The following is a 10,764-nucleotide window of genomic DNA, read 5'->3' as shown; positions in this document are numbered from 1 at the left end:
GACCTCAGAGAGGCCGTCGCACGAATCTGGGCTGTCCCGCACGCCGCCTGAGTCCAAGCTCGGCTGCACGCTCCTGAGCAACAGAGTTCCGTCTTCTCGCTTAGAGAAACGCGTGGGTCTGTCATCCACCCCCCGCCTCCGGGAAGTGAAGAGAAAGGGCAACAAGAGGCTCTGGAATTCTATACAGGCCGAGCTTCGGACACCTAAGATGACGCAATCGCTCTGTGAACGGGGCGGGGCTCTACGAGGACCACATCCTGAAGAGAACGCCTGAGCGGAAGCCGTCAATAGTGTAGTCGGCTGCCCCAGGTACGGGCCTTTAGGTGAGTGTTTTTCCTCTGTTCTCGAGTACCTTGGCAACTCCTGAGGCCAAGCACTGGAGGTTTGCACTGCCGGGAGAGCTCTCTGAACGGTTACACTGGGATGGGCTCGGGCTTCAGAAATGATAGGCCGGAATGACTTCCTGAGAGGGGGCGGCGTTTTGTTCGTCTTGCCTAGGGGATGGTAGATTTTGTTTGTAGGCTTTTCATGCGGTTTTCTGTCGTTCTGAACGTTTCGTGTGTAAATATTGCTTGCTTTTCTAAGCCTGGCCATTCTATTTATGAGCCTTTTCTACAGTTCCAGCTGAACATACTCCTTCCCGAAGAGCCCCAACTTTTTTTTTTTTTTTTAATGCCGGCCACCTCTTCTTGAGCTGTTACCTCCCACCTTTACCTTCCCCAGTGGCTCATAAGCCCATGAATGCTCTTCTCTTATTATGGGTGCGCCTGGGGAAAGGTACCAGAATCCATCCATCTCTAGCTTCAGCGGAGACCAGGCTACTGATTTTGGAGTCAGGAGCCCCAAGGGTTAGACTGTGCCACTTCGTAGCTATGCAGTCCTGATTGTTACCTCCTAGATTTTGATTCTTAGAGTTCAAGAGAGGAGACTGTAGGCGACGTGGGGGGGGGCACTTTGTAAAACATCATGCACTTACAAAAGGGAAAGACTTTTCAATGAATTTGGGAAAGATGAGTCTTCTATGCGTAAAGGTAGAAGATAATGAACTTGAGTTATGTTATGCTGCGTGGTTTGAAAAATGCTTTGCTTTTTAGATGTGGATTGGTCTATGGTATAGGCTTTACCCGACTTGTCTTTATGTTACTCGTTCATTAGGTCTAAAAGGAACTTAGGCAGTCGCCTAACTCACTGCCCTCATTTTTACAGATGAGGCCAAGGATCAAAGAGAGAAAGTGACCAACCTAAAGTCCCAGAATAATTGGTAGAGCTGAATAAGAATCCAAGCCTGTAACTGCAGAGACTAGAGATCTATTAGACTGTTGGAAAGCAGAGCTAAGGTACTTGGATTTTACAGCCTTCTCCCTGTTAAACATATCCTCTTGGTTCCCCAGTTGTGACTTTCCTTACAGTATAAGTTTTTTGTCTTGTCTGTCTCCTTGATAAATGTCACTTCTTAAGGGGCAGAAGCTGTGTCTTAATTCTTTGCTTTATGTTCCAGGACAGGGCCAGGTTTATAGTTGATATAAAAAATGATAGCATATGGGAACCAGCAGTTAGCGTAATGGCTATGTCACTGGACTCCCACGTAGTCGACCATGGTTCACATCCCGGACCCGGTGGCTTAAAACTCACGCCAGGCACGTGTGCATGTGTGCCCAAGATCCGGAGAGGAGAATGGAGGAGAAGGGATTGCAGCGTGACCATCCCCCCTGGGGGGTGATTTCTCACTTTCTGTCTCTATATCTCTCTCTGTCTGTCTCGCGAGCGCACGCGCCCTATAGCGAAAATCTCTCCAAAAAAAAAATAATAATACCATATGTCTGTAAAGCACATATTATATTGGGACCAAATTATACACAATTATAATTAAGTCTTCACAATGACTCCCTAAGATAGGTTCTACTATCCTCATCTTATAGATGAAGAAACAGATTTAAGGAGGTTGAGCAGATTTTTAAAGATCACAATGAGTAAGTAGCAGAACCAGGATTTGAACCTAAGCAGACTGGATGCTGAACTCTTTTGCAATATCTACTATCCAATCCTGTTTCAAGGAAGTAAACATGTACCAAAATAGTGGCTAGTGAATGCCTTTTGGGATTTAAGATTCACAAATAAATACATTTAATTTTTTTCCTCAGATTTTTGCAAATTATCTTGTGGTGGGGGGAATGCCTAAAGTCAAAAGAAGCCGGAAAGCCCCCCCAGATGGCTGGGAGTTGATTGAGCCAACACTGGATGAATTAGATCAAAAGATGAGAGAAGGTAAGTATGGGGGAATTCCTCTTTGGGTGGGCCGGATCCAAGGGTCACAGGTTTAGATACTGCCAGGGGCCAGGCACAAATGCAAATGTTATATAATGAGAAGAGGTGAATATCATAACATCTATATGTTCTGTTTGTTTATTAACTGATAAGAATACCATGAGTGCTGGAAAGATTGAACAGTAGAGGAGGATGGCCACATTACAATCCCTTTTGTATTCTATTCTCAGGATTTTGGGCATGCACATGCAAATATCGTGAGTTTCAAGCCACCAGGTCTGGTACTTGAACCATGGTCGGCCATGTGAAAGTCCACTTAATCACCACACCCCATTAGTCCCCCCCACTTTCTTTTTTAAAGAGAGATTTTTGCTGTAGAGCACGTGCACTCACCAGAGAGATAGAGACAGAAAGCAAGAAGTCACTCCCCAGGGGGGATAGCCATGCTGCAGCCCCTTCTCCTCCAGTCTTCTCTCAGGATTTTGGGCACACATGCACCTAGCGTGAGTTGGAAGCCGCCAATTCCAGGACTTGAACCACAGACAACTATGTGGGAGTCCAGCAACATAACCATTACACCATCTGCTGGTCCCTTTTTTTTTTTAACAGAACAGATTTTCTCTCTCTCTTTTTTTTTTAAGAATTATTTAAATGTATCCATTTATTTATTATTATTTATTTATTTTGAATTCACCAGAGAGAGTAAGAGAAAGTGAGAAAGCAAGCCGCCAGGTTTGGGACTCCAACCATGGTATGCCATGTGGGAGTCCATTGCCCTTAACCTCCACGCCACCTGCTAGCCCCCATAACAGTTTTATTTATACATAAATCAGTCTGAAAAGTTTACTCTTTACAGTTTCCAGGTAAGAAATTTTTAGTATATTCAGAGTTAGTCAACCATCACTATAGTCAATTTTACCACATTTCAGGATTTATCCATGATGTAGCATGTATCAGTACTTCAGTCATTTACATGGCTGAATAATGTTCCATTGTGTAGAATATTTTTTAAGCCACATTTCTTTTTATTCATCCACCAATGGACATTTGGATTGTTTCCATTTTAGGGGTCCTCAGACCGTTCATGTACAAGTTTGTGTGTGTACATTGTCTTCACTTCTCTTTGGTATTCATCTAGGAGTGGAACTGCGACTGGGTCATAGAGTAACTACGTCCTTAACTTCTTGAGGAACCACCAAATTGTTTTCCACAGGAGCTGCACCATTTTACATTCTCACTAGCACTGTATGAGAGTTCCAACTCCTCCACATCCATCATTTGTTTATAGCCATCCTAGTGGAATTTATTTTCTTAGTTACTAAAAAATAAAAGACTCCCATCTTGTACAAACTAAAATGCAAATACACTTTTTTCCCACAGCTGAACCAGAACCTCATGAGGTAAAGAGGAAAGTGGAATCTCTGTGGCCCATTTTCAGGATCCATCACCAGAAAACCCGTTATATCTTTGACCTCTTTTACAAGCGGAAAGCGATAAGCAGAGGTAACTGGCCAGATTGTCTCCTGACTCTTTGAGCCTGAGTAGCTTTCAGAGTTATTTAAGTAATGGTCCTTATTGCAACCTCAGCAAGCATCGTGATTTTTCTTACCACTATAAAATAGGGAGGGGTCAGTGTTAGTAAAGTTGTTATTATTGTTGCTATAGGTCACATTGCACTCATGGGAGAGACAGAAGCAGAGAGGGAATGTGAGAAATCACCCCCCAGGGAGTATGGCCATGCTGCAGTCCCTTCTCCATTTTCCTCTTGGGATTTTGGGCATGCATACACATGCACCCAGTGTGATTTTCAGGCTACCAGGTCTGGGACTTAAACTGCAGTTGGCCATGTGGGAGTCCAGCGCCTTAACCACTATACCACTTGCTGGTCTCCCTTTTTTCTTCTTTTTAAAGATTTTTGCCATAGGGCATGCATGTTTTTCGGGGGAGACAAAGTGAGAAATCACCCCCCAGGTGGGATGGCCATATCGCAGTTCCTTCTTCTCCACTCTCTTGGGATTTGTGGGATACACACAGACCCACCCACCCTGCATGGGTCCAGGACTTAAACTGTGAAGTCGGCCATGCCACTGGCTAGCCCCTAAATGCTTTTTTTAATCAAGAGTGATGATACCACAGGATAGAGAAAGTTTGTTACACCATCGTCTGATGTCTGCCCCTTCTCCATCTTTTTTAAAAGAATTATATGAATACTGTATCAAAGAAGGCTATGCAGACAAAAATCTGATTGCAAAATGGAAAAAGCAAGGCTATGAAAACCTGTGCTGCCTGCGGTGCATTCAAACACGGGACACCAATTTTGGGACAAACTGCATTTGCCGGGTTCCCAAAAGCAAACTGGAAGTGGTAATGTCTTAACAATTGAGTTTGATGTTATTCTCAGTTTAAAATTCTGTCCTAGTCACTCCCAAGGGATTTTATAGGACCTGGGAGGGAGGGATTTGGTTTTATGGCTGAACATTCTACCAGCCATCCCTCCTAGGAGTTAGCCCTTCTGTTTAGAAACCTGTCCTAGGTAGAGTTTGACTGTAATCAGTGGTGTTTGATAGGTTTAGAGGCTAGTCTCAACCCCATCTTCACGTGAATTGCTGAACTTCTCACTTAGGACATGGCAGTGAAGATACCCACCCCAAGGTAGGGGGTTGCTGATTAAAAGGGTGGCCAGTCAGCAGGAGGTTCCTAACCCTGTCCCTCTATTCTCATGATGGCACTCCTATGTTACCATCACTGCATTTCTGTCAGAACTTTCTATTCCAAAACTGGCTGGGCATCTCTGATCTGCAGTAGCTGAGCTCAGGGTTCAAGCTCCTCTGAAATGGAGCTGTAGAATGAGATGGAAAAACATTTCTGGCATGTTGCCCATGAAGTGGCCATTTAGTGCAGTCCTTGTCGCAGCCGGGAGATCAGACCAGATGGCCCATCTCCTAGCTTAGGAGCTTTTTCCTCACTTTACACAGGTGCTTCATGACTCTGCTCCCTTCACGTTTCAGAGAGGTACAACTTACAGAGCTTTGTCTGAGTGTTCATTTTTAATTGAGTAGGCAGTGTCTCTCCCTGTACCATCTAGAAGTACAAAGATGGATGTACTGAACAGTAGTGTGTGTGAGGGCTGCCTCTTGGAGATAAGTTGATTTTTGGGTGGAGGCAAGGGAGGGTGGCAGAATGGTAGAAGCTCCCTTCCTTAGAATCCCAAGAATTCATGGGGGTATCTGGCTTTGGGGGCCTCAGCCCTGTGACCACAAAGAAACTGCTTTAGAGTTAGCTGGATTTCATCAGAGGATCTTGTTTGTTTAGACCAAGGTCTTACTCATCAGAAATAGAAAGTATGAAAAGATAAAATAAATACAAACCACTGTTCTGTAACTGTTTCCTGGGTAGGCTCCCAGCCGATATAAGGCCACACCGGGCATTGGGCACAAAACTGTACTTCTGGCCATTGAAACTCAAGTGTATGCCTTTCTCTCCCTATGCTCACTCCTCACCAGATATCCCTGGCAATGAGCACCTCAAGCAGTAGCAGGTTCCCCTCAGCTCACTACAGCAATGTCCTGCTTACTTAGTGGAATACTAAGACTCAGTGTATATGATGGATTTGCAGAAATGAAACACACACAGTTATAACTTCAGTGTTGACAGCAACTGTTTCTACCTCCATTAGAGACCTAATTTCTCTTGTCCACACTTGTCAAAGAAGGGTTTCTGAGGTGTGTTGTGGAGGAAACGTCCTATTGGAACCTCCTCAGCCAAAAGATTGCTGTATGTGGGTGTGCAGAACTGTGTGCAGTGTCTGAGCTGTCCTCTGTTGCAGGGCCGCATGAAAACCTATGCTGTCTGCAGTGCATTCAAACATGGGACACCAATTTTGGGACAAACTGCATTTGCCGGGTTCCCAAAAGCAAGCTGGAAGTGGGCCGCATCATCGAATGCACACACTGTGGCTGCCATGGTTGCTCTGGCTGAGACTGTCCGGCCCGGACCCTTCTCCACCCTGAACTTTGGACTTTGCAGGTTCCTACCTGTCATGCCACCTTTTTTCCTGGGAGCAGTTCTCACTAAGCAGTGCCCAGGCCTGAGTTGGAGCATGGTCTCTACAGGTGAAAGCTTTGATGTTCATCAGGTGTGATTTGTAGAAATAAAACCTTTAAACTCTTAGGCTTGCATTGTTCTTTCAAAGCAGCAGTTTGGGCCCTAGGGGAGAGTGCCAGGCCTCGAGACCAAACACCTTGGGACTCTCCTGGCTCCACGTTATAGGTGCCTTGTGACCATGAACAAGTTTCTTTCCTCACTGGCAATGGGGATGACACCTCTCTGGCAAGGATGACCCCAGATGATGTGTAAAGGTGCCCTAGGCTGCTGTTGGACCTGCTCTGAACTTGAGCACCGTGGGCCCAGCATTTGTCCTCATACCAATGCCTGGAAAATACTGCAGCTCTTCCTCTGGGCCTGGCCTTTCCCTCGTGCATGAGTTGACACCAGCACATTCACTAGTTTTTAATATGGAAGGGACTCAGGCTCTCGCTGGGTGCTTGCTTTGTTCCACTTTTTCACCTGCTCCCCAGGTCTCCATCCACATTAGCTTCTGTGACGGTATCTTGTTTTCCCTTGGGCTTGGTCTGGAACTTTTCCCAGGGGTGGGGAGTTTCCTCTGCTGGCATCACTTTCAGCCACTGCTTGTAATAAGCTCGGAAACCATCAATCTTCTCCAAATAAGTGTTCTTCCCTTTGTACTGTAATTGGAAAGGCATTGGGTTAGGAGTCAGAGGTCCTCTGATCAGAATCATGGCACATTTCCTACATCTCATCCCAAACCATACCAGCTTGGTTCAGGCCTCAGGGGAGGTGGTCCTTCCTACTCTGCCTTCTAGGTAGCTACAGAGACAGGGCAGAAAAGCTGTTAATGATCAATACGGGAGCAGGTAACCATAAAAAAAAAAAATTCCAGGTAGGGTTGCTGCACCTTGGGGCAGCTCCAATTCCCATGTGCCTAAATATGTCACTCTTCCTAAATATACACCACTGTGCTTCTCTAGCCAGGGATGCTCACATTGTGAGGTCCTACCAACTCTGCCTCTCCAACCTGCTTAGCACCTCTCCCTTGGCACAGCCACCATTTCCCCTCTGACTCATCATCTTAGCACTGCTTAGATGGCCTCAGTGGAGAGGTAGGAAGAAGAGAAATGATGTACCAGACAGACAGCAGCAGAAAGCTGGTCAGGGAATATATAGAAGAAAACAGACAACAAATTAATACAAGTAAAGGTTTATCACATAATGATAAAAATTTGATTCAATTCTAAACTCAAAAGTACCTAATAGAGCCTATACCTAATACAGTCTGAAAATACATAAAGCAAAACTTGACAGAATCACAATCATCCCACAGTATCCAAGGGGGAATGGTTTCAGGGCTCCCCTCAGATATGAAAATCTGAAGCTCAAATCTTTTGAGTAAGTCCTTCCGATCCATGGTTTCTGAAGATACGATGGAAATCTGATCTGCAGTTGTTCTGAGTACAGAGCCTGAGGATACAGGGCCTACTGTATAAACAAGCCCACCATCATAAGGGAATAATGAGTAATGTGAATACAATAAGCATTAGGCCTATGATAGTTCTGTTAAGTTGAACCTAGTAAGACCCTTCATGAACCTTGCACAATAGAGTGATGAGACAATCTACTAACTAGAAGATATTTGCAGCATGTACCCAATAAAAAGTAAAACAAAAGAACTCTGGGCCATGGCATAGTGATTAAAGTAGCTGGATTCCACATGGCCAACCACAGTTTGTATCTGGACTTGATAGCTTGAAAAACATGCCAGGCATGTGTGCCCAAAATCTTGAGAGGAGAATGGAGGAAATAGAACCACAGTATGGCCATCCCATGGGATAAGGGATTGATGTCTGACTTAACCCTCTTTCTTCCTTTTTTTAAAAAAAAAATTGCTTGTTATTTATTTTTTAATTTGACCAAAGATACAGAGTGAGCAAAAGAAGGGGAAAGTAAGAAAGCAAACTGCCAGGTCCGGGCGACTCAAACCACAGTCGGCCATGTGGGAGCCCAGCACCTTAACCACTTCACCACCTACCAGCCCCAAACCCTCTTTTTTCCTCTCTCTGTCTCTTTCTGGCAAAGGCATACACCCTATAGCAAAAACAAAAAAGAATTCTGAGGAAACAATGAGAAAAGACTAACAACCAACAGTTCAAAGATGCCCAGTGAGAGATTTGGGCAACTTAGGTTGTAACCTGACATCTAATGGGACAGTGTTAGGTGGTGAGGCCTAGTGAGATGTACTTGGGACATAAAGATTCTTCATGAATAATTAATGCTGTCTCTGGGGAGGGAGCGAGTTCCCACTGGTTAGTTCCTATAAGAGTGAGTTTATATAAATACAAATCGGCTGTTCCCAGGCTTGCATTTACTACGACACATGCCCACTTTCCCTCCTGCCTGTGCCAGCCACATTGTGATGCAGCGCCAAAGCCAGACACTGGCTTTGAACTCGAGACTTTCTAGCAACTGGAACTGTGAGCCAAGTAAAGTAACCTCTTTTCCTTATGAATTACCCAGTCTCAAGTCTCTTGTTACAGCAACACAACACAATGGACTAAGACATTGCTGCACCCTAACCTGACACGCTCTCCTCTGCTGTCCTACTCATTCCTACTAAGCCTTCAAAGTAGCACGAAAGTGTTAGACCATCACAGACACTCAAATCCACGGCTCTGCATGTCCCTGCCAACTGCCTCCCTTTCCACTTAGGCGGTGCTCTCCCAAGCCTCAGTTGCTCTGGAGGTAGACAGGGTCTGATTCAATAGACCCAAAAGCCAAAGAGTACAGCCTGATGTCCTCAGAACAGCAGGAAAAGAATGTCTGGCCATCACAAAATGAACTCCAACTCTCTGTCCACTACTCATTCGCAGAACAAACCACATTACAGACTAAGCTTTGGGCAACATGTGAAACCAGGGCCCAGAAGAGCAAAGTATTGTAGATAGGGTCTCCACCTGTAGAAGCTATGATATAACAGAGGTGAGACTCACACGTGAACACGTTTTTCTAGATTGTAAAACATGGTACAGAAAAATAGGGCTGTAGATAGTGGGGAGGGGAGACTTTCAGACTGGTTGGGGGAGGCAGCCACAGGGCATTTCTGAGTGTAAGCCATTTAAACAACCTATAGAAGAAGCCAGTCATGTGAACTAGCAGTTGGCATAGTGGCCATGTCACTGGATTTCCATGTTGTCAATCACAGTTCGAGTCCCAGACCCGGCGCATGTGTGTGCATGCCCAAGATCCCGAGAGGAGAATGGAGAAGGGATTGTGGCATGGCCATCGCCCCTTGGGGGCGATTTCTGTCTTTCTGTCTTTCTGTCTGTTTCTGTCTTTCTGGCGAGTGCACACACTCTATAGCAATATCCTCTCCAAAAAAAAGAAGCCAGTCATGTGAAATGCGAGGAAATGCATATGCCCTCTATTAGCAAAGAAGCTGGTAAGAATAATAGAGTTCTCAAGGGAGGAATGGTAAGAAGTACCTTCTGAGGTAAGAAGTGAGTTAAGGTAAGAAGAAGTGGACAAGACTTGCAGGCTGTGGTTTAAGAACTTTGGGATTCTCCTAAGGGAAGTCATTGGACAGTTTTAAGCAAGGGAATGTTAATCCCCAAAAGCCAAATCAGCATGGGAATGGGGTGGTGACGGTTAAGAGAATGAGCTTTCAGAGCTGGTGCACATACCCGATCAAAGGTGGGTGGGTACTCGGCTGCGAACTCCAGCTGGCGAATGACCACTTCGTTCACTGGGACTTGGTTCTGCCTCATGTCCTTCAGGATGTCAATGAGGTAAGCATAGTCCAGCCTCTTGAGGGCCGCATTGATAAGGGCACTGTAGATGTAGATGTTCGGGGTCATCTGGGATTTCTGGAATGTCATGGACATAGTCAGCAAGGTGACAGCAGTTGTTGGAGCCAAGCAGCCCACAGCAGCAAGTCCAGCTTGGGAATTACTCTGCCAGTCAGCTGCTCTGAACACCAGTGACCCAAATGAGGGGCAGAATCTAGCAAAGAGCTGAACTCCTCTCTCTGAAAGAAAAGCAAGCATGCCTTGCTCTATGGGTCTAGCCTACCCTAACCCCACATTCAGCGCTGAAGAACTTGAGGAGAAAGAAGCCTGTGCTGTGCTCACATCACATGAGACACCACCTCCTTACTCTTGGCTGTAGGCTAGTGGTAGTCAGCCTAGAAAAGCAGCCAATGTTGGCTGGGTGAGCCCAATAGCATCCAGGAAAATAGCCAGAGAACAATGAGTGTAGAGGACACTGAAAACCTGACCCCTAGAAAGCACCCTCTAATGTGGTCAGATAAAGTCACTCAGTAAAGTTTCAGTGGAGGCCATGGGTGTGTTTTGGGATTCCTCAGAGGCTGTGAAACCTGTCCCCAGAGAATTCTTTTTTTTTTTTTTTTGGGGGGGGGGCGGGGGGGGG

At 45.5% G+C, this 10,764-nt stretch overlaps 2 protein-coding genes across 9 annotated transcripts in view; one reads left to right on the top strand and one right to left on the bottom strand.

The window, feature by feature from the left end:
- The first annotated feature begins 49 nt into the window (after positions 1 to 49).
- On the top strand, positions 50 to 6,435 carry BUD31 (BUD31 spliceosome associated protein). Of its 5 annotated transcripts, none has more exons than XM_006150162.3 (6): positions 53 to 309; positions 1,207 to 1,337; positions 2,142 to 2,265; positions 3,646 to 3,768; positions 4,463 to 4,629; positions 6,193 to 6,435. In XM_006150162.3, the coding sequence occupies exons 3-6, from the start codon at positions 2,172 to 2,174 to the stop codon at positions 6,241 to 6,243; spliced, it is 435 nt and encodes a 144-aa protein (XP_006150224.1). In that variant the 5' UTR covers positions 53 to 309; positions 1,207 to 1,337; positions 2,142 to 2,171; the 3' UTR covers positions 6,244 to 6,435. The 5 variants fall into 5 exon arrangements, with proteins under 5 accessions (XP_006150226.1, XP_014443956.1, XP_006150224.1 ...); XM_014588469.2 differs by having other exon boundaries at positions 53 to 323; XM_006150163.3 differs by having other exon boundaries at positions 309 to 382.
- A 120-nt stretch (positions 6,436 to 6,555) lies between these two features.
- PTCD1 (pentatricopeptide repeat domain 1) overlaps positions 6,556 to 10,764 on the bottom strand; it is a 21,084-nt gene continuing 16,875 nt past the window's right edge. For all 4 annotated transcript variants that reach the window (XM_006150158.3, XM_006150159.3, XM_014588460.2 and 1 more), the window contains exons 9-10: positions 10,020 to 10,202; positions 6,556 to 7,010 (exon numbers count right to left, since the gene is read on the bottom strand). In XM_006150158.3, the coding sequence (XP_006150220.1) occupies positions 6,828 to 7,010; positions 10,020 to 10,202 (366 nt within the window). In that variant the 3' untranslated portion in view covers positions 6,556 to 6,827. The remainder of the gene's footprint in view (positions 7,011 to 10,019; positions 10,203 to 10,764) is intronic.

Source organism: Tupaia chinensis, unplaced genomic scaffold (genome assembly GCF_000334495.1).
Source record: "Tupaia chinensis unplaced genomic scaffold, TupChi_1.0 Scaffold000279_1, whole genome shotgun sequence".
Taxonomy (NCBI): Eukaryota; Metazoa; Chordata; class Mammalia; order Scandentia; family Tupaiidae; genus Tupaia; species Tupaia belangeri.
The sequence above is the reverse complement of the archived record's forward strand: the minus strand, read 5'-3'. Positions and strand labels throughout refer to the sequence as shown.

What these genes read in the sequence shown, in the direction of transcription:
- BUD31 (XM_006150164.3), top strand. Translation starts at nt 2,172, where the DNA reads ATGCCTAAAGTCAAAAGAAGCCGGAAAGCCCCCCCAGATGGCTGGGAG. An exon ending in AGATCAAAAGATGAGAGAAG is followed by an intron (nt 2,266 to 3,645) that starts GTAAGTATGGGG and finishes TTTTTCCCACAG; the next exon opens with CTGAACCAGAACCTCATGAG. An exon ending in GCGGAAAGCGATAAGCAGAG is followed by an intron (nt 3,769 to 4,462) that starts GTAACTGGCCAG and finishes CTTTTTTAAAAG; the next exon opens with AATTATATGAATACTGTATC.